We start from the raw sequence: 22,368 nt of genomic DNA, 5'->3' as shown, positions 1-22,368 counted from the left end.
CTGGAGTCAGCCTTAAGATCTGACTCCTTTGCTGAGCAAGCCAATCAGGACCTCTCTCTCTCCAGCCCCCATCCCAGCTACCTAAAGTGGACCCACCTATGTAGGCTAGTCCTTCAACTGCTCCCCCTGGGGAAGGGGAGGCAGGGATCCCAAACTGACGGAGACCTGGGGTTAAGCCACCTTGTCCCTGGGAACCAGGCTGGGGCCAAAGACAACCCCAGAGCAGAGGAATGCTCCTCTTGGCATGTGCGGCTTAGGTTTAGGGTGGCCAGATAAAGTACAGGATGCCCATTTATGTCCTAAATATTGCATGGGACATGCTTACTCCAAAAAAGTATTTGCTGTTTATCTGCAGTTCAACTTTAACTAGGCGTCCTGGGTTTTATTTGCGAAATTTGGTAGTCTACTTGGGCCACAGGCTCTCAGACCCTTTATAGGAGCGTTCAACGGTTGGTAGTGTCTCCACAAACATCTTGAGCATCTGATTAGAAGGAACACTAAGGGGTGGACTTGAGGGCATGGGGTGGCTATAATAGGGAAGCCCAGTGGGTATGTGGGAGCATGCAGGGGTAGTTAAGTCACATTTTAATTATGAGAGAGTAGAGGTTTGATGGAGCTCCTGTGAGGGACTCGGTAGTTTCGGTACTACTTATCTCCCTCACTGTCCCCAAATGTGTGACCAGAACTACTGTCCTATTCTGTGACGCTCTCGGAGACATCTCATGTGTCCCAGCTGTCCCAGCCGGCTGGGTTCAGAGCCCCAGGCCGCGTCCTGGGGCCCCTCCTCCCCATTCGCGGCGCTGGCCACGCCCCACTTTGCTATCCTACCCTTTTCTGGGTCAGCTGGTGCTGGCGTCAGGCGGAGGGATGGGCTGGCTCAGCTCGACCCGGCAGGGCTTGTTTACTATGGCTGATGATCTGGAGCAGCAGTGAGTTAATCCTGTCTCTTTCTCTATCTCTATCTCTGGGCCATGAACCTGGGACTGTCTGTGGCTGAGGAACAGTTTTAGACACCTTCCAGACTTTCCTTTTACAGGTCGGCTTCAGGGGAGGGCTGGGGGTTGCGTTTGGTTGCTTTCCTTTTGCCCAGAAGATGCGGCAGGAGAGCCAGGGGAGCAATGGAAGAGAACGATTTCTACAGCCCAGCGGTTCTGACTTTCCACTTTAGTGTTCGCGTTCATTCCTTGCTCCCCTCTAGTCTATGTACCCTGGGATTAGATTTAGTGGTGATGTCTCAGATCCCCCAAAGCAAGCGTGTGGACGCGGGTGCGGGGGTAACAGCCAGGTCTGCTTGTCTGGATCGGGAGGCAGGGGTGTGGGAAGAGCCTCGCTTAGCCCAGCCCAGCACGGGTAAGGCGTGGCAAGCGGTGAGCTTGGCTCCACTGCGCTGGGATTGGTCTGGGTTAATAGGCTTGCAAGTTTCTTTCGCTCTCGCCAACCGAGACGCTTAGTCGCTGGCAATCCTTGTTGATAGTTTTTAATCATCATAACAATATCCTTAATGCTGCGGTTTCAGAATTAGAGCTTTTGGAATTTGTTAACACCGTCTCAAGGACATCAAGTTTGGGATGCCACCTGTAGGTGGTGTGACAAGCAGTTCACAGTCTGATAGGTGCAAGGAAAAGTTGCTTGGAGAATGACTCAGCTTCCAGCCAAGCGGGGTGCGGGGGGTGCGGGGGTGGTGGGGGTGGCGCCTATGAAAGGAAAGGCGCAGTTTTCACCAAAACTGGGCCTTTCCTGGATCCCGTGTTCCCCCTTGTTCCCCCCTTTTCAGAGCTGCTTGCAAAACTAATTAACGTTATGACAATAGTAGCTTCCTGGGCTTGAAGGAACTGCCCAGGAGAGTGGTGTTTTTCCAAAATGATGCTTCCAAGAGGAGATTTACAATAGCTACGATGACTTAGAGAAATCGAATATTAGAGCTGGTAGCGATTCAGGTAGTTCAGTTCCTTTTTACAAATGAAGAATCCAGTGCCCAAAGAAGTTGGGAGACCTCAAGATCACAGAGGTCTAGAACAGTCCTCTCACCCAGCACAGAACCCCTTCTGCCTCACCCACCATCAGGATAAAGGCACCCTAAAGGGAAGAGACAACCCCAGCCAGGCTAAGTTCATGGCTAAGTGGCTGCTCTGCTTCTTGCCTGAATTCCCCAGCCCAGTCCTCATCTCCCCAGTGGTATGGAGCAGATAGTGTGCCAGGGCCTATTTCCAGTGCTTTACCAGTAGCATTTTTGGTGAAGAAGAGAGGAAAAGCTCTCCCTGAAGAGTATCTCTGCAGAGCAGCCCTTGATGCTGTTCCTTGGAACAATATTTCTCCTGAGTGCTGCTTTGGGCAGATATAAGGCAATGTGGGGTCCAGATGACATGCCCCGACTTGTCACAGTCTCTGTGGGGTGGACAGAAACTTTGTCTCTTAAGACGGGCAACATTCTGTGGTCTTGGTGCCTGTGCTTCAAGCCTATAAGGAATTCCAGTGGAATATTCAAAGGGTTCTGAGTCTTCGTAGGACTGGATTGATTGAGAGTGACAGCTCTCATCTGGCTAAAGCCATTGATGGACCAGTTTCAGCTGCAACCTCAGTATTTCTTTCAAACCTCAGTCACTGAGATTTGCTACTTGCAAAACACTGGGAATACAGATAGCTTATGATTTAGCTGGGGAAAAGAACATTTATTGGGAGTTTATCTTGTGCTAGTGGGATGTCTCTGTGCATTCATTCATTTGATCTTTATAACAACCCTATGAGGTAGATACTATTATTACCTCCCTTTAAAGATGAGGAAACTGACAGAGAAGGCTAAATAATGTGTCCAAAGACAAATTGCTGGTGAGTGGCAATGCCAGGATTAGAACTTCAGCCTCTGGCCTTAGGTCACACCTCCTTTCAGAAAAGAGACAAGTGTGAAACCGTGCTTGTATAATGTGAGTATTCGTGTGTGGCCTTGAAAAAATAAGGCGAAACCTGGATTTGAGATCCAGGTTCTAGTTCTGCTTCCTTTTCTAACTAGCTGTAACCGCTTCGGGCATCACTCTGCTCATCTGTAAAATAAAGAGGCTGGACTAGATTTATTTTTTTATTTTTATTTTTTTTTCGGTACGTGGACCTCTCACTGTTGTGGCCTCTCCCGTTGCGGAGCACAGGCTCCGGACGCGCAGGCTCAGCGGCCATGGCTCACGGACCCAGCCGCTCCGCGGCATGTGGGATCTTCCCGGACCAGGGCACGAACCCGTATCCCCTGCATTGGCAGGCGGACTCTCAACCACTGCGCCACCAGGGAAGCCCTGGACTAGATTTCTAAGGAACTATTCTAATCTAAAATTCTGCACTTCAAATGATGTAGCAAGATGCCCAATGTGTGCCAAGGGGGGGTTGGTAATAGTTCCCCTCGCTCCCCCGCAGAATGCCCCTGCTTGACTGTTCTGATGTTTACAGGCCCTTTCTGTAACTGGTGGTGTGGATCCTGAAATCCACTTCATCCAGACAGAGTTCAAGAAAAGAGAAATATCATATGGGATGGAAAAGGAATAATAAAAGCTCATTCAGCGAGCATCTGTTTTGTCCCAGGCAGCTTATGAGGTCCCTTCCATATCTAGATGCTCAAAGACAGGTTATTTAACAGGCCAACACCATTCTGCTTGTAAATGCTATTACTGTGACTTTTAGATCCAGTTTTTTTTTAAAGCATTTTTTTGGGGTTTTGTTTGTTTGTTTGTTTGTTTTTGGCTACATTGGGTCTTCGTTGCTGCACGTGGGCTTTCTCTAGTTGTGGCGAGCAGGGGCTACTCTTCGTTGCGGTGTGCGGGCTTCTCATTGCAGTGGCTTCTCTTGTTGCAGAGCACGGGCTCTGGGTGTTCAGGCTTCAGTAGTTGTGGCACGTGGGCTCAGTAGTTGTGGCTCGTGAGCTCTAGAGTGCAGGCCCAGTAGTTGTGGCGCACGGGCTTAGTTGCTCTCCGGCATGTGGGATCTTCCTGGACCAGGGCTTGATCCCGTGTCCCCTGCATTGGCAGGCGGATTCTAAACTACTGTACCACCAGGGAAGTCCCTAGATCCAGGGTTTTTAAAAATTATTCCACAACTGCTACTTTCAACCTCTACCCTGCAATGACTTAAATTTCCCTGGGTATAAAGTAGAAAGCAAGATAGGTTATCTTATCTGTTTTACTGCATGCCACTGGAGGTGATGACATGTGTGAGCTTTCTACTCATTTTATAAACTGGAAACAAGGCCAAGGGCAACCTTTGTCCTGTCAGGGGATCACAGCAGGACTTGAACCCAGGTCTCCCTCATCCTACTCCCTGCCTCTCCCACCATGTCATTCAAGCCTGGACTGATTGATTGCCTGAGAGCCCAACTGGGCACTGACACAGTGCTCTGTACTTCCAGGGGCTTGGAAGAGGGCACACACGAACCCTGGTGCCCTGCCAGGAGGGCAGGTGGCATGGGAATTTGCCCTACTCTAAAGGAACATACAGTCCTAGGGATGGCAAAGGAGAACTGAAACATTAGTTAAAAGTTGGCTTTTTCCCCCTTGTAACCTCCTTGAACATTATAATAACCAATAACAAAGTGGAGTTGTAAAGCTCAAATGAGATTAAAAAAAATGTAAAAGGGCTTTGTAAACTGTGAAGTGTCGTGCACATGGTCTTCTGAGTATCTGTTGAAACAAAGGGCATGTTGTTGTTAATAACCATTTACCAGAGAAGAGTAACAGTCTATCAGGCAGCCAGGGAATTGCCGACTGCCACAGGGGCAGGTTCCCTGAGCCTGGAAACACCTTGCACCCTGGTAACTCTTTGTGACTAACTGCAAGCAAGGCTGAGAGCATCAGTGTTTCCAGCTTTGCCAGCGTCTCTGTGTCTCCCTGTCCCAGGCCTCAAGGCTGGCTGAGCAGCTGGCTGCCCACTTGGCGCCCCACTTCCATGTCCCAGCTGAAGAATGTGGAAGCCAGGATCCTCCAGTGTAAGTAGAAGGGACACTCGTCCCACCTCCCTCGGGAGGCCCAGGATACAGGATCTTCCCGGAGCCTGGCACACTGAGCCCACTGATTCCTGATTGACAGTGCTTGGAGTGGGAGGAAGGGATGTCTGTGACTGGAGGGAAAAGATTTGCCCAGAGGACACACATTCCATGATAGTGGTTCCTTGACATCTCCCTCCCTGTCCATCATGCTGGTTTCTGTCATATCCCACAACTTCACCTCAAACACTGTACCAGCTATTAACATACAACATGTACAAATGTACACATTCTCTCCTTTACTTCTTCCTTCTCCTATTCTTTTCTTTTGCCATCTCTCCCTTTCTCATCAAACACACAAGCACTTCTTAGATTTACCATCTTCCTACCCAAGGACCAGCAGTCCTGTATTCTCTAATATTACTATTCCTTGTGTTCTGCCCAATTAGCGCCCCCCCCCCAACCCCTCCGTCCAGTTACCAGAGTAGTTGGGGATTCCCACAGACCAGCTGTAGTGGGCAGTGTTCTGTTGGGGTAAGGCATCCCAGGAACATCAACAGCTACCGACTCAAACAAGATCCTTTGGCCATATCTCCCCATATTCCTCATATGATCTTCCCCGCCCTATAGCCACTGCCCCAGCCATGGCTACCCTCTCTCTTTTGGGCTGGGATAAGTACAACCACAGAACAGCCACAGTTTTCAAGCCTTTCAAGCTGTCTGGGATCCAGGTGACTTCCCCCTGGCAGCTCTGTCATGTGACTGACTTCACACCAGCAGAGCAGGCATTGCCCACCTTGGTGTGTCCCTAAGAGGGACCTGGCTCAACCCTCCCAGATACCCTCAGTGAGGACACTACTGTCCATGGGTCAAGCCCCAAGCACATACAGGTACAAGAGTGATAGATGCTGAAGCTCTGTGGGGACAGTGGGGTCACGGCCACCGTGGACCCAAAGGGACCCAAGAATAAGATGGCCCCTCTTAATACCTACAGACTAGACGGTCTACAAATTGTACTTGGAGTTGAGCTCTTAGGATGTATGATCAGAGAGTTGTGAAGGGAAAGGCGAGGGAGGTCAGGAAGGGTTTGGGGATGAGAGAGAGCTGAAGAGTGGTAGTCCAAGCAAAAGGATGATGCTGTCAGCACACAGTCTTATCGCTCTGCCCTGGACCCCTCTCCCCAGGCCTCCAGAACAAGTTCCTGGCCCGATATGTGTCCCTCCCAAACCAGAACAAGATCTGGACGGTGACAGTGAGCCCTGAGCTCAGGGACCGCACCCCCCTGGTGATGGTGCACGGCTTTGGGGGCGGCGTGGGCCTCTGGATCCTCAACATGGATTCACTGAGCGCCCGCCGCACTCTGCACACCTTCGATCTGCTCGGCTTTGGGCGAAGCTCTAGGCCAACGTTCCCGAGGGACCCAGAGGGGGCCGAGGACGAGTTTGTGACCTCGATAGAGACGTGGCGGGAGTCCATGGGGATCCCCAGTATGATCCTCCTGGGGCACAGTCTGGGAGGATTCCTGGCCACTTCCTACTCAATCAAGTACCCTGACAGGTAAGAGGGAGCCACCCGTCTCTATCGTGACAACTCTTCGCCCTGCTGGGAAACTTACGGTATTTGTTTCCAATAGTTCTCTTCTTGGGTGATTTAAGGGCTGTGATACCTTCAAGCAAAGACAACTTAACTCCTCCTTTTTCCTCCTTTAGAGTTAAACACCTCATCCTGGTGGACCCATGGGGCTTTCCCCTCCGACCAACTGACCCCAGTCAGATCCGTGCACCCCCGACCTGGGTCAAGGCTGTGGCCTCTGTCCTAGGGCGTTCCAATCCACTGGCTGTTCTTCGAGTAGCTGGGCCCTGGGGTGAGTAGCCTGTAGATGGAAAACTATCTCCTCAAGCCACGGCTCTCCCATTCTAGAAGCCCCACTGCACCTGGACTCTCACCATCCCCTCTTGTTCATGAAAAGTGGGAATAGGCCTAACATTGTTATTTAAAGCTGTTAATCTGGACCAGATGTCTTTGTCTGCAGTTTCAGAAGGTTCTTTTTTTCCTTCATCTGCATGGAAAAAGTTTTTCCATGCAAGAGACAGATGGAGCAGAACTGCTACTCTGTGCCCCAGAGAGAGAGAAAGGGGTCGTGAGGTGACTCTTCCTCTGCTGAGTTTCTGTGCTACATGTTTATGGCAGCTTGTTGGTGTTTGAGTGTGGTCACCACTGCTGGATCCCATCCCTGCAGCTCACCCAGCACCTGTTGCCAGGAGAGGTCAGGACCAGAGCCTCCAGCCTAGCCCACAGTGGCAGGCAAGCTCCTGCCCCAGTCAGACACCACGTCTTCACCACTTAGTAGCTGTCAGCAAATCCTGTGAGTGAAGGGAGGGAAGGAGCGGGGAGCCAGCCCGAGTGAGTGGGATCAATATGCCCCAGCCTTCTGACCTCACACTGCTAGCACCCTCCCTATCTGGGGAGCCTTTTACTATGATAAAGCGAAAAGCAGATTCCCTTTATGGAAAAGATTGGTGGCCATCTATTTTGCACTGATGGCTTATATATACACAGTAATGTTCAATAGCCAATTATTATGAATTAATTGCTAATGGCTGAATAAGAGTTGTCTCTCTAGGCCCTTCAAGAGAAACAGAATGGCTCTGCATAAAAGAGAAAAATGAGCACATGAGCAGAAGGTAGGAGTTTGGGGAGAAAGGAAGGAAAGCAAGAGACACAGGTGCCAAAGGATACTAAATGTGCAGAGGGCTGACCTTCTTAGGGCACCCAGCACTGTGCACTCCAGTAGACCTTCTATAATCCTTTTACAGGGAGAAGTCCTGCTCTAACCACTCTCCCCACTTCTGGACTTGCCTCTGGCCAGGTCCATGCATGGGCATCAGAGCTGTTATGGTTGGGGAGGTTGGCTGGCAGCCATGCAGGAGGACCGGGGCCCAGGGGATCCCGGCTTTGCTTCCCTCTCACCCCTTGCTTCTCACACAGAGAGAGCAGACCAGAAGAGAGGCCAGAAGCTGATCATTCATTAGGCCCAATTTTTACAGTGTGTTTCAAGTGCCCTACTGCTTGTATATGTACTATTTAAAGAAAGGTGAAGGGAACAGATTGCTCTAAAACTGTGCCCCGAGTCTGAGATGCCAGCATTAGGTTTACCTCTTCACTCGTATTCTATTACAGGCCTGAACGTGAGAGGGCTCTTGGGAGGTGGTCTGGTTTCATCCACTACCGTCAGAAGATTAAACGGCCATAAAGGGTCTCGGGGAGAAAGAGAATATAGCTCAGACTGTAAAAGCAAAGCATCTCAACCATGGACTCCTGTGGGGCTTGTGATCCTTGGAGAGAAAGATCTTGGGACTTCATTGAGCTGCAGATAATCTGGTTCTTCAGTGACATTAGACTGTCTAAATTCTTTGGCAACGAACTGACTCTCATTTGTAGTCACCTGGAGCTTCCCAAAAGACTTGCATGCTCTGTCTGCCACTATAACATTAAGTGTACAAAGCAAAGAAGCCCTTAGGAGAAATAATGTTTGGTTAAAGTTGTTAACACATACAGAGGCAGGAGTCTTTCCTCCCTATTCAAATCGGCCTCTCCACATTCTGTCCCCTCCCAGGGCCCAGCCTGGTACAGAGATTCCGACCAGACTTCAAGCGCAAGTTTGCAGACTTCTTTGACGATGATACTATATCGGAGTATATCTACCACTGCAATGCCCAGAATCCCAGGTGAGGGTAGCTTCCAGAGTCAGCTCAGGTTGATGGCTTGGCAGCTAAAACTCCAGCTGCTGGAAAACTCCAGACGGTCCCAGGATCATTCTGTGCTGTATTTCTTCTTCCACGGAGCTCTCATTCAGTTAGGGGAACACAGGCATTAGCAGGCTTGATAGTTTCCAGAGACCTTCCCAGGGATAGGCACAAAGGGATGGAGAAGATAATAGATTAATTAAACATGCCGCCCGTCTCTAGAGAAGGATCCTTACTCTTCCCTGGAGATAGGCAGTTAGCCTGACAGGCAAAAAGACTGGAAAACATTTGCAAAGATCTTTTTCTCTTTTTAACTGAAAATGTGATATGAACATGGTATTTTTTTTTAATTTTATTTATTTTTTTATACATCAGGTCCTTATGAGTCATTGATATTATACACATCAGTGTATACATGTCAATCCCAATCGCCAAATTCATCATTCCCCCACCCCCACGCCCCCCGCGGCTTTCCCCCCTTGGTGTCCATACGTTTCTTCTCTACATCTGTGTCTCTATTTCTGCCCTGCAAACCAGTTCATCTGTACTGTTTTTCTAGGTTCCACATATACATGTTAATATACGATATTTGTTTTTCTCTTTCTGACACTTCACTCTGTATGACAGTCTCTAGATGCATCCATGTCTCAACAAATGACCCAATTTCGTTCCTTTTTATGGCTCAGTAATATTCCATTGTATATATGTACCACAACTTCTTTATCCATTCGTCTCTCGATGGGCATTTAGGTTGCTTCTGTGACCTGGCTATTGTAAATAGTGCTGCAATGAACAGTGGGGTGCATGTGTCTTTTTGAATTATGGTTTTCTCTGGGTATATGCCCAGTAGTGGGACTGCTGGATCATATGATAATTCTATTTTTAGTTTTTTAAGGAACCTCCGTACTGTTCTCCATAGTGGCTGTATCAGTTTACATTCCCAGTGCAAGAGGGTCCCCTTTTCTCCACACCCTCTCCAGCATTTTTTGTTTGTATATTTTCTTTTTTTATTTTATTTATTTTTTAAAAATATTTATTTATTTATTTATTTATTTTCGCTGTACGCGGGCCTCTCACTGTTGTGGCCTCTCCCGTTGCGGAGCACAGGCTCCGGACGCGCAGGCTCAGCAGCCATGGCTCACGGGCCCAGCCGCTCTGCGGCATGTGGGATCTTCCCAGACTGGGACACGAACCCACGTCCCCTGCGTTGGCAGGCAGACTCCCAACCACTGCGCCACCAGGGAAGCCCTGTTTGTATATTTTCTGATGAAGCCCATTCTAACTGGTGTGAGGTAATACCTCATTGTAGTTTTGATTTGCATTTCTCTAATAATTAGTGATGTTGAGCACCTTTTCATGTGCTTCTTGACCATCTGTATGTTTTCTTTGGAGAAATGTCTGTCTAGGTCTTCTGCCCATTTGGATTGGGTTGTTTGTTTTTTTAATATTGAGCGCATGAGCTGTTTATATATTTTGGAGATTAATCCTTTGTCCATTGATTCATTTGCAAATATTTTCTCCCATTCTGAGGGTTGTCTTTTTGTCTTGTTTATGGTTTCCTTTGCTGTGCAAAAGCTTTTAAGTTTCATTAGGTCCCATTTGTTTATTTTTGTTTTTATTTCCATTACTCTAGGAGGTGGATCAAAAAAGATCTTGCTGTGATTTATGTCAAGGAGTGTTCTTCCTATGTTTTCCTCTAAGAGCTTTATAGTGTCCAGTTTTACATTTAGGTCTCTAATCAACTTTGAGTTTATTTTTGTGTATGGTATTAGGGAGTGTTCTAATTTCATTCTTTTACATGCAGCTGTCCAGTTTTCCCAGCACCACTTGTTGAAGAGACTGTCTTTTCTCCATTGTATATCCTTGCCTCCTTTGTCATAGATTAGTTGATCATAGGTGCTTGGGTTTACCTCTGGGCTTTCTATCTTGTTCCATTGATCTATGTTTCTATTTTTGTGCCAGTACCATATTGTCTTGATTACTGTAGCTTTGTAGTATAGTTTGAAGTCAGGGAGTGTGATTCCTCCAGCTCCGTTTTCTTCCCTCAAGACTGCTTTGGCTATTCAGGGTCTTTTGTGTCTCCATACAAATTTTAAGATTATTTTGTTCTAGTTCATAAAAAATGCCATTGGTTATTTGATAGGGATTGCAATGAATCTGTAGATTGCTTTGGGTAGTACAGTCATTTTCACAATATTGATTCTTCCAATCCAAGAACATGGTATATCTCTCCATCTGTTGGTATCATCTTTAATTTCTTTCATCAGTGTCCTATCGTTTTCTGTATACAGGTCTTTTGTTTCCATAGGAAGGTTTATTCCTAGGCATTTTATTCTTTTTGTTGCAGTGGTAAATGGGAGTGTTCCCTTAATTTCTCTTTCAGATTTTTCATCATTAGTGTATAGGAATGCAAGAGATTTCTGTGCATTAATTTTGTATCCTGCAACTTTACCAAATTCATTGATTAGCTCTAGTAGTTTTCTGGTGGCATCTTTAGGATTCTCTATGTATAGTATGTCATCTGCAAACAGTGACAGTTTTACTTCTTCTTTTCCAGTTTGTATTCGTTTTATTTCTTTTTCTTCTCTGATTGCCATGGCTAGGACTTCCAAAACTATGTTGAATAATACCGGTGAGAGAGGAATCCTTGTCTTGTTCCTGATCTTAGAGGAAATGCTTTCAGCTTTTCACCATTGAGAATGATGTTTGCTGTGGGTTTATCATATATGGCCATTATTATGTTGAGGTAGGTTCCCTCTATGCCCACTTTCTGTAGAGTTTTTATCATAAATCGGTGTTGAATTTTGTCAAAAGGTTTTTCTGCATCTATTGAGATGATCGTATGGTTTTTATTCTTCAATTTGTTAATATGGTGTATCATATTGATTGATTTGCATATATTGAAGAATCCTTGCATCCCTGGGATAAATCCCACTTGATCATGGTGTATGATCCTTTTAATGTGCTGTTGGATTGTTTCCTAGTATTTTTTTGAGGATTTTTGCATCTATATTCATCAGTGATATTGGTCTGTAATTTTCTTTTTTTGTAGTACCTTTGTCTGGTTTTGGTATCAGAGTGATGGTGGCCTCATAGAATGAGTTTGGGAGTGTTCCTTCCTCCACAATTTTTTGGAAGAGTTTGAGAAGGATGGGTGTTAGCTCTTCTCTAAATGTTTGGTAGAATTCACCTGTGAAGCCATCTGGTCCTGGACTTTTGTTTGTTGGAAGATTTTTAATCACAGTTTCAATTTCATTACTTGTGATTAGTCTGTTCATATTTTCTATTTCTTCCTGGTTCAGTCTTGGAAGGTTTTAACTTTCTAAGAATTTGTCCATTTCTTCCAGGTTGTCCATTTTATTGGCATAGAGTTGCTGGTAGTAGTCTCTTAGGATGCTTTGTATTTCTGCAGTGTCTGTTGTAACTTCTTTTTCATTTCTAATTTTATTGATTTGAGTCCTCTCCCTCTTTTTCTTGATGAGTCTTGCTAATGGTTTACCAATTTTGTTTATCTTCTCAAAGAACCAGCTTTTAGTTTTATTGATCTTTGCTACCGTTTCCTTTGTTTCTATTTCATTTATTTCTGCTCTAATCTTTATGATTTCTTTCCTACTGCTAACTTTGGGTTTTGTTTGTTGTTCTTCCTCTAGTTCCTTTAGGTGTAAGGTTAGATTGTTTATTTGAGATTTTTCTTGTTTCTTGAGGTAGGCTTGTATAGCTGTAAACTTCCCTCTTAGAACGGCTTTTGCTGCATCCCATAGGTTTTGGATTGTCGTGTTTTCATTGTCATTTGTCCTAGGTGTTTTTTGATTTCCTCTTTGATTTCTTCAGTGATCTCTTGATTATTTAGTAACATAGTGTTTAGCCTCCATGTGTTTGTGTTTTTTATGTTTTTTCCCCTGTAATTCATTTCTAATCTCATAGCGTTGTGGTCAGAAAAGATGCTTGATATGATTTCAATTTTCTTAAATTTACTGAGGCTTGATTTGTGACCCAAGATGTGATCTATCCTGGAGAATGTTCCGTGCGCACTTGAGAAGAAAGTGTAATCTGCTGTTTTTGGATGGAATGTCCTATAAATATCAATTAAATCTATCTGGTCTACTGTGTCATTTAAAGCTTCTCTTTCCTTATTTATTTTCATTTTGGATGATCTGTCCATTGGTGTAAGTGAGGTGTTAAAGTCCCCCACTATTATTGTGTTACTATCAATTTCCTATTTTACAGCTGCTAGCAGTTGCCTTATGTATTGAGGTGCTCCTATGTTGGGTGCATATATATTTATAATTGGTATATCTTCTTCTTGGATTGATCCCTTGATCATTATGTAGTGTCCTTCCTTGTCTCTTGTAACAATCTTTATTTTAAAGTCTATTTTATCTGATATGAGTATTGCTACTCCAGCTTTCTTTTGATTTCTATTTGCATGGAATATCTTTTGCCATCCCCCTCACTTTCAGTCTGTATGTGTCCCTAGGTCTGAAGTGGGTCTCTTGTAGACAGCATATATATGGGTCTTGTTTCTGTATCCATTCAGCAAGACTGTGTCTTTTGGTTGGAGCATTTAATCCATTCAACGTTTAAGGTAATTATCTATATGTAAGTTCCTATGACCATTTTCTTAATTGTTTTGCGTTTGTTTTTGTAGGTCCTTTTCTTCTCTTGTGTTTCCCACTGAGAGAAGTTCCTTTAGCGTTTGTTGTAGAGCTGGTTTGGTGGTGCTGAATTCTCTTAGCTTTTGTTTGTCTGTTAAGCTTTTGATTTCTCCATCAAATCTGAATGAGATCCTTGCCGGGTAGAGTAATCTTGGTTGTAGGTTCTTCCCTTTCATCACTTTAAGTATATCATGCCACTCCCTTCTGGCTTGTAGAGTTTCTGCTGAGAAATCAGCTGTTAACCTTATGGGAGTTCCTTTGTATGTTATTTGTCATTTTTCCCTTGCTGCTTTCAATAATTTTTCTTTGTCTTTAATTTTTGCCAATTTGATTACTATGTGTCTTGGCATTTTTCTCCTTGGGTGTATCCTGTAAGGGACTCTCTGCACTTCCTGGACTTGGGTGGCCATTTCCTTTCCTATGTTAGGGAAGTTTTCGACTATAATCTCTGCAGATATTTTCTCTGGTCCTTTCTCTCTCCTCCTTCTGGGACCCCTATAATGTGAATGTTGTTGTGTTTAATGTTGTCCCAGAGGTCTCTTAGGCTGTCTTCATTTCTTTTCATTCTTTTTTCTTTATTCTGTTCCACAGCAGTGAATTCCACCATTCTGTCTTCCAGGTCACTTATCTGTTCTTCTGCCTCAGTTATTCTGCTATTGATTCCTTCTAGTGTAGTTTTCATTTCAGTTATTGTATTGTTCATCTCTGTTTGTTTGCTCTTTAATTCTTCTAAGTCTTTGTTAAACATTTCTTGAATCTTCTCGATCTTTGCCTCCATTCTTTTTCTGAGGTCCTGGATCCTCTTCACTATCATTAGTCTGAATTCTTTTTCTGGAAGGTTGCCTATCTCCATTTCACTTACTTGTTTTTCTGTGGTTTTATCTTGTTCCTTCATCTGGTACACAGTCCTCTGCCTTTTCATCTTGTCTATCTTTCTGTGAATGTGGTTTTTGTTCCACAGGCTGCAGGATTGTAGTTCTTCTTCCTTCTCTGAACATGGTATTTTTACAAAGAAAAAAAAAAAAGAAAGAAAGTCCTCTCCTGTCCCAGACCTGTAATTCCTGAATCTTCTTGTTATTTTAGGTCTGAGATATCATGTGACATTGCTTCAGGGAACCTCCTTATGTATCTTCCTTTGCACACATGTGACTATCTCTAGACTACATTCCTACAAATAGAACTGCTGATGGAAAGATTATGCATTTAAAATTTTAATTATGTGCATCTTGAAATACTTACTGTTGGGATAGGAATGCCTTCCCTATCTTTGGGGGATTTTGGGATGTCCGCAGAATCTCTAGAAGTTTATATCTATGACAACTCAGACATAGGCCCCACAAGCCTGCTGATCTACAGTCTTGACAACTGCCATCCAGGGCAGAGTCAGGGAGGTAGTCTTCCCCTCGGGCAGTGCCATGTGAGTGGCTGATACCATGAGGCACCACCTCGGTGGGGCCTCACCCCACACTACTGGGAGGTATCTCAGGGGAGCCAAGGTCATTGGGAGCAGCAGCACTGCCCTGCCTCATTTCAGGACTGTTCAGCCCAAAGCTGTGAAGCAACTGGGGTTTTGCATTCCAGCAGTACTGTCTGAGCATTAGCGTCAAACCCAGACAGCTTTCAGGCAGCGTGGGAACTGTCCATCCAACATTCCTCAGGAGCCCAGCTGATTGAAGGGCCCTGCTTAAGCAGCAGTATAGAAACACAGCTCAACAGTCAAATCAGGAAGCCCCCTGCTTCCTGCTCTCGACTCCTCTCAGCCCACACTGGGCTCAGTGCCAGTCTCATACCCTCTGAGACCCTGCAGGCCCTCCCCTAGCCCTTTCCTCAGAGCATTCCCCAGTCTGAGACCTAGTTCCATAAAATGAATGGCCTCCCAATCTAAGCCACAGAGTATATAATCACATACCTCATTCAGGTCCTAGAAGAAGCAGAGATGACATCAGTGATAACCAGCCCCTTCCCCCAAACCCCATCACTCAATTTTATAAGCCCTTGAGTCTTTCTGAGTTGTAACCCTCATGAGCTCGTGGTAACTCTTACCATTCCCTTGGAAAACATACAATTTGGCCAAAGAATAATATTTGGGGGATGGGGTATCTACTTTGCTTCACCTAAATTTAGGGGCTTTGTACATATTTTCATTTTGTTCACAATGACCTAATAAAGTGGGTATAATTCCTCCCAGCTTGTAAATGAAAAAATTAAGGTGTATTCTTGTTTACATGACTTGCTTAGAAACTACAGCCAGGACTTGAACTCATGTCTCTCTGACTCCAGAGTCCATGATTTTTCCACCATGCTGCACTGTCTTAAGGAGAAACCCTGTTTCTGGTGGCCTGTGCAGAACCCAGGCTCTCTTTCAACTCAGGGGTGCAAAGGAGACTGGGGATATAATTCCCGAACAGGCTAAGCCTGCTGGGCGGCAGTGTCCCCAACCTCTCCTGCTTCCCAGGAGAGCAACCTGGACAGCTGGCTTCTGCCCCAGCCTTGCAGACCCCTCGTGACACAGCCTCAGTTAGCTCTCCCTAAGGAAATGGCCAGGGAGCAAAGGAGATTAGATTGGCCGTCATTGCTTCTCAAGTTGCACAAACTGCTGCTCCCCCCAGGTGCTCACAAGACTGACGTTTCATTCCATTCTCCTCAGCAAGCCCTTTGTGCTTCTGTAGTACTTGCTCATCAGTGCCCACCCCAAGTGAACCCCTTGACCTTCTCCTTCAGCCCCAGGAAGCCAAGTCCCTAGTCTGTGTTCTCCTAGAACTCCGCCACCCTTTCATATTTCTTGGGAAATTTGAAGTTAAGTTAATCATATAATTCATTATTTATGCCTAAAGTATGAGGAAAATGTGAGCTCCAGGAGGGCAGGCACTGCGTCTGTCTTGTTCATATGTCCCCACCCTCAGCTCTGGGATGCCACATAAATATTTGTTGGATAAATAGTAACCTATTAGGCTCTTGGATAATTCTCAGTGCCATGGGGTTTTCACAAGTGTGTCCCTCCTAACTCATCTGTGACAGGACCCTCTGGAGATTCAGTCCTGTCTCCTAATCTTCCTAATATTTAATGAGCCCAGTGCTGGGCTCTGAGAGGAACACAAAGAATGACAAAGATACTGCCCCAGCCTCTGAGATCAACAAATTGACATTTTAGGCTGTGGCGTTTATTCATTGCCTCACCCTGTTTTGCTTCTTCAGCGGAGAGACGGCATTCAAAACCATGATGGAGTCCTTCGGCTGGGCCCGGCGACCCATGTTAGAGCGAATTCACTTGATTCAAAAAGAAATGCCCATCACCATGATCTATGGGGCCAACACCTGGATAGACACCAGCACGGGAAAAAAGGTGAAGCTGCAGCGGCCGGATTCCTACGTCCGAGACATGGTACGTTGGCCACTGGAGGAGCAGGATTGAGGTGGAAACACTGCAACATCCCAGCACGTGTTGACTGACCCAGAGTAGCTGAGTCAGGGAGGGAAGGGTGATGGGAGAGTCGGGGGGAAAGAGGAGTGGACACGTTGAGCTACGGCAGTAGACTTGAAAGGGTTGGCTCTCTGTAAAATCATAATTAGGGCCTTCTCACTTCTGTGTAGCTCAGTTCAGCTGAAAGGCAGATTCTTGTCCAGTAGTCAGGCACAGGCACCACGCTGTCCCTCCACCCCCTGTAATTCCCACCCCAAACCAGAGCTGGGAACTGTAGAGGCTGCCATGAAGCCTTCCCACCACACTCCTCCACCCCCACCCTGCAGTTTTTCCTTACGCCTTCCCCCTTCATTTGCTAATGAGTATGCTTAATTAGGCTGGTACCTGATGGGCCCTGCTTTAGTGGACATGTGGATGACATGAGGCCAGTGGAGGGGCTGGCATGGAAGGAAAGATAAAATCAGGCGCCATAGGAGAAGTAAGGATGGGATATTGGGATTCACTGACTCCCACAGGGAAGTGCCAAGATCTGGGGAGAAAGGTGGACTGTTGTCTTAGATAAAATAAATGCTCATGGGCGATGGGCAAGCAGGCTTAAGGGAAAAAGAAATGGTGCAATAGCTTTCCAGTGCCTTGAATAAAGGGCTGTCCCACCCCTGGTGGGGTCCTCCATCCACAGGAGATCGAGGGTGCCTCACATCACGTGTACGCGGACCAGCCACACATCTTCAATGCAGTGGTGGAGGAGATCTGCGACTCGGTTGATTGAGCTGCTCTCCCTAGAGAGCGAGGAGAAAGCCAGAGAGTCACTCTCACCTCCCTGTCTCCTTACTTACCCCTCTGTCCTTCCCTGACCAACTAACATGTGCCAGCCAGGCAGAGTCTCGGGCTGTCCCCAGGGCAGAACCACAGAAGGAGAGCACTCCTCTCTACGCTAAGGGCTAGAGGCAAAAGCCACAAGTGGCCTTGAGCTCCCCACCCCGGGGAAGAGCATAAAGGCTTGCAGAGTGCCACCCCATTCTCTCCATGCCGAGTGTTACCCAGGTGTGGTTATGAAGGGTCACACCAAGCTGCGTTCCCCCATGGGCCAAAGGGAGGGCGGCCGCCTCCCCTGGGTGAAGGAGAGGCTCTCAGTGGCCTTTCCCGGCTCTGGAGTGTGTGGGTAGGTTCTGGGGTAGGTTCCATGCAGGAACATCTTCCTCCCCCATCACCCCCGGCCCCTCGGCCCATGCCAGTTCTTCCGGAGTCTTGTTGGGACTGGTTCCCACTTAAGTACCAAGAGCAGGTCCTGCAGCTCCCGTGATCTGAGAGGTTATATCCAAAGCCCTCATTAACAGAGGAGGCCCAGGGCAGGGCAGGGCATGGCTGGTCCGTGGTGAGACAGCTCTGTTCCAGGAGAGCCAGGGCTGGCACCCGGCTCTGCTGAGAGCCAGTGCTCATGGCAGACTCTGTTTGCTAAGGTTTGAGGCAAGCACCGTTGCCATGGGGCTGGTCCTGGCTGAGGATAAGCCCAACCCAGCCCTGCCTTCCAGCCTCATTGTACGGGGGTGCTGTTTGCCTGCCCTGTGTCTCAGCCCCAGCTGCCTAAGCTGGGAACACTCAAGCGCTTCCTTCCTGCCCCCTCTTCCTCCCGCTGGGAGGCCTTTGGGTCTCCCTCTGTGCCTTGGGCCCTGAAGCCCCACCCATAGTGTTGAGAAAGGTGGCCCCTGGTGGAGAGAAGGGAAAGGCCCTTCAACCCTGAGCCGTGTCTGGATCCCCATTCTCTCTAGTATCCGCAGGGTTTTTCTACCTGCCCCCGGAGCTGAGGCTCACGTGAGCCTCCGCCCAGGGTCCAGTGGGGAGCCTCAAGCCGGCAGTTGCCTGTCCTCATCAGCCACAGGATGGTTCTCACTGCCTGGCCCTCCATCCCTGCCACCTGTCCTTCTGGTCTCCAGCTCATCAGCCCCCGACCCCCCGTCACTCTCTCCCAGGGGCTGGTTCCAGGTGCTGCTCCGAGGTTCTGGGCAGTAGGCTGGGCCTGGCCCCAGAACCAGGGCAGCTCTTGCCTACTCCTTCACTTTTGTAAAGCCAACCCTTTCACCAGAATAGTATTAACTCCTGGTGCTTTGTACTACTGGTCCAGCTGCCTTGGGCTCCTTTTCTATATTAATAAAGAAATGAGTCAAAACTGCCTTTGGTGATGATGTTTAATATTGCTCCAACAAGAGTGGCGCTGAATTCACAACAGCTCCTGTGATGCCTGAGTCAGAGGAGGGGGCCCCGAGAGGTACCCACACACAGGCCACTCGACTCCCTCTCCCGTTTAGTGCAGCATCCGCCCCCTGAGAGGATGGATACGGGCTGGATGGGCCAAGCCCCAACTCACAGGAGGAGAATTAGGCTGAACTGGATGCTCCCTACTGCCCATTAAATAGCCCTATCATCTGAAGTTCACCTTGGCCTTCACCTGGACTGCTCCCTAGGGCCTATTCTATCTCCTACTCATCCTCAACCTCAGCTCAAATATTCCTTCTGCAGGGAAGCTTTCCCCTGAACCCCTAGACTAGACTTGCACCCCCTCTTCTGTGTCTCCATGGCACACTCGAATGCCCCGTGGTAAAACTCATAAACTTGTAGTCACTTGTTTTGTGTCTGTCTTTCCTCCCTAGATCACAGCTGCTTAAGGACAAGGGGCACGTCTGGCACCGAGTTCATGTTCAGTAGATGTTTATTTTGATTGAGCCAAGGGAAGTGAGGCATGCCAAGTGTTCAGACATGTTCAAACCATTACCAGCGGTGCCTGCTGTGCTGGCTGACTCCAGCTAGGCCCAGAATTTAACAGCTCAAAATGGCACTTAAAACTACATTTGTCATCATGAATGAATGAATGAACAAATGAATGGAACTCCCAGGTATAATTACAAAGCTCTGGTCTATCTGAGCACCCTGCATATTCTCTGACTGAAGACTGCTTGATGGCCAACACCTGCCATATGGAGGCGAGGGCAGGTTTTTGTTTTTGTTTTTGTTTTGGCCTTGCCACTCGGTTTATGGGATCTTAGTGCCCCAACCAGGTATCGAACCTGGGGTCCCGGCAGTGAGAGCACCGAGTCCTAACCACTGCACCGCCAGGGAAGTCCTGAGGACAGGTATTTAGAACCAAGCACTAGGGCTGTGATAGTGAAGAAATGTGGTCCCTGCCTCCATGGGAAATTACATTCTACATGAAGACTCGTGTTTAATCAGATTATTACGTCAATTAGTAAAAAATTGCAACTGAAAAGTGCAGCCCTTGAGAGGTTGGGAAGGCGTCCCTGGGGAAGTGATGACAGCTGAGCCTGAAGGAAGAGCAGGTGAAAGGAGTGGGGGGGGCGGGTCTGTGGAGAGACCTATTCGCAGGAACAATGGCTGTGAAATGAGGTGAGGTGCGGATCCAGTCCTGCGGGTCCTCTGGCTGTGAGCAGAATGTCGTGTTCATCCTAAAAGCGATGGAAAGAAATAACGAGCGGGACTTCCCTGGCGGTCCAGTGGTTAAGACTTCATGCTTCCACTGCAGGGGCACAGGTTTGATCCCAGGTCAGGGAACTAAGATCCCGCATGCCGCGCGGTGCAGCCAAAGGAAAAAAGAATAAAGAAAGGAAAAAGAAAAAAATAACTGGAGTGAGGGTCAGGGTAGGGTGGGGAGTGTGACAGAATCTGACTTGAGACTGGAAATGACCATTCTGGCTGCTGTGTTGAGTACCGATTGGAGGGGGATGAGTCCCTGCAGGGGAAACTTTGAGGCCGCTGAGTGGTCCAGGCCAGTGATGCTGGTAGCTTGGACTTGGCCAGTGACTAGTGGACATGCAGAGAAGATGCAAGAAATGTTTAGGAGGTAAAATCAAAAAGACTTGATGTCAGCTTTGAGCTCTGCTACCATCCCCTTGCAGGAAGGGCCAAGTGAGGCAGAAGTCAGCAAACCCACTCACATCACAAAACACTCTAGGGTGTTTGTTTAAATATAAATTCCTCAGCTGTATACTCCAGAGTTTGATTCAGTATACCTGGGTGGAGTTTGACCACGACATCTGCATTTAAACACATTCCCTAGAAGATTCTGAGGCCCCCTGTCTGCAGGTACTGGTCTAAGGGACCAGTCTCTGACCCTTGACCCAGAAGATCCAGGTGGAAAAGTAGGGTCTATGGCCCTGAAAGTTCATCTCCTGTTTGCTCCTCTCTTTGGGAGGCTGCATAACATGCTGATCTGATTTTCCCAAACCCAACGCAATGCAAACACATTCCTCAGGAGTAGGTACAAGAAGAGTCTAAGGGTACAAATGAACTTATGTACAAAACAGGAATAGAGTTACAGATGTAACTGTAACATGTTACTGGGGGGAAAGGAAGAGGGGATAAATTGGGAGATTGGGATTGACATATACACACACTACTATATATAAAATAAATAACTAATAAGGACCTACTGTACAGCACAAGAAACTCTACTCAGTACTCTGTAATGACCTATATGGGAAAAGAATATAAAGAAGAGTGGATATATGTATTTGTATAACTGATTCACATTGCTGTACAGCAGAAACTAACACAACATTGTAAATCAACTATACTCCAATAAAAAATTTTTTTTTAAGTCTGAAGAAGGTCACCCAGAGTGCCCCGTTTACACTACCATGCCCAAACACATGGATGCATGCAAGCTTATGCACACACACACACACACACACACTCCATCTGACTGGGGCATTCCTAACATTCCCCGGGCTGGGACTAAGAAGTCGCTATGAACATACCACCCAATCAGCACCTTTCCTGGTGGGTTCTAAGGATTTATGGTAACAGTTCATGCTATAAACTTGGGCTCCTCAAAGGCCTAGCAGTTTACAAGGAGGGATTCCACAGATAGACATAAAGGGCTGTGACTAACTCCAGACCCAGAAGGTCTTGCACTGTTCAGTGGCTAGCAGGAAATGTGCTAAATATAAACTTCCTCCTCCGGAGATAGACACTGAAATATGTGTGCTAAAAATGCAGTCTGGTTTCATTGCCAAAAGCGTGGTGAAATCTTGATGAATACCTCTGTCCACTGTGGCATGTCACGCTGAAAGCTCACAGCTGCAGGTACAGATTGTGAGCAGATAGAAAATAATGCTATTGGCCGATAACAGGGTCCAATGAATGGTACAAAACATCACTTTTCTCATCATGTGACCTGTCAGTTCACACCAAGTCCTTCTTAGATGGGGTCTGGAGGGTCCTTTTTCTCTGATCTCCACCCCCTCCCCCCAGGGTCCTGGTCTATCTGGAAGCAGCAAGTGAGATGCTTGAGATTTTGAGGGTCCGTCCCAACCCCATCCAGGTGAAATAGCTCAAGATGAACCATTTCTTCACTTGCTCATGTTGACTGTTTTTCATAGCATAAGCTCAGCATTATTATACTAGAAAAGCCTTTGCTTTTATCCTACTAAACATCACTCTTCACTAGGGTTGAGGAGGAAAGACAATCTCAGCTTGGCACTTGCGAGAATAATGAATTCCTAGACAGAATACTAAGGAGGATTCATTGATGCCAACAGAGGCTTCCCCCAACCCAGGAAGACAAGACCACATTCT

General features: G+C 46.9%; 1 protein-coding gene and 1 long non-coding RNA gene across 7 annotated transcripts in view; one reads left to right on the top strand and one right to left on the bottom strand.

Annotated features, from left to right (window-relative positions):
- The first annotated feature begins 843 nt into the window (after positions 1-843).
- Positions 844-18,932, top strand: ABHD4 (abhydrolase domain containing 4, N-acyl phospholipase B). Of its 4 annotated transcripts, none has more exons than XM_060096490.1 (7): positions 844-929; positions 4,872-4,960; positions 6,189-6,514; positions 6,667-6,821; positions 8,574-8,685; positions 16,554-16,740; positions 17,459-18,932. In XM_060096490.1, exons 2-7 carry the CDS (start codon positions 4,937-4,939, stop codon positions 17,546-17,548), a joined length of 894 nt encoding a protein of 297 aa, XP_059952473.1. In that variant the 5' UTR covers positions 844-929; positions 4,872-4,936; the 3' UTR covers positions 17,549-18,932. The 4 variants fall into 4 exon arrangements, with proteins under 4 accessions (XP_059952473.1, XP_059952471.1, XP_059952474.1 ...); XM_060096488.1 differs by having other exon boundaries at positions 850-929; positions 6,142-6,514; XM_060096491.1 differs by lacking the exon at positions 844-929 and adding an exon at positions 940-1,036.
- A 24-nt stretch (positions 18,933-18,956) lies between these two features.
- The window catches only part of LOC132488384 (uncharacterized), a 67,034-nt gene continuing 63,622 nt past the window's right edge, over positions 18,957-22,368 (bottom strand). For all 3 annotated transcript variants that reach the window (XR_009531742.1, XR_009531740.1, XR_009531743.1), the window contains one exon: positions 18,957-20,237. This is a non-coding gene — a long non-coding RNA (uncharacterized LOC132488384). The remainder of the gene's footprint in view (positions 20,238-22,368) is intronic.

Source organism: Mesoplodon densirostris, chromosome 4 (assembly GCF_025265405.1).
Source record: "Mesoplodon densirostris isolate mMesDen1 chromosome 4, mMesDen1 primary haplotype, whole genome shotgun sequence".
Taxonomy (NCBI): Eukaryota; Metazoa; Chordata; class Mammalia; order Artiodactyla; family Ziphiidae; genus Mesoplodon; species Mesoplodon densirostris.
This window is presented reverse-complemented; position numbering and strand designations above follow the sequence as displayed.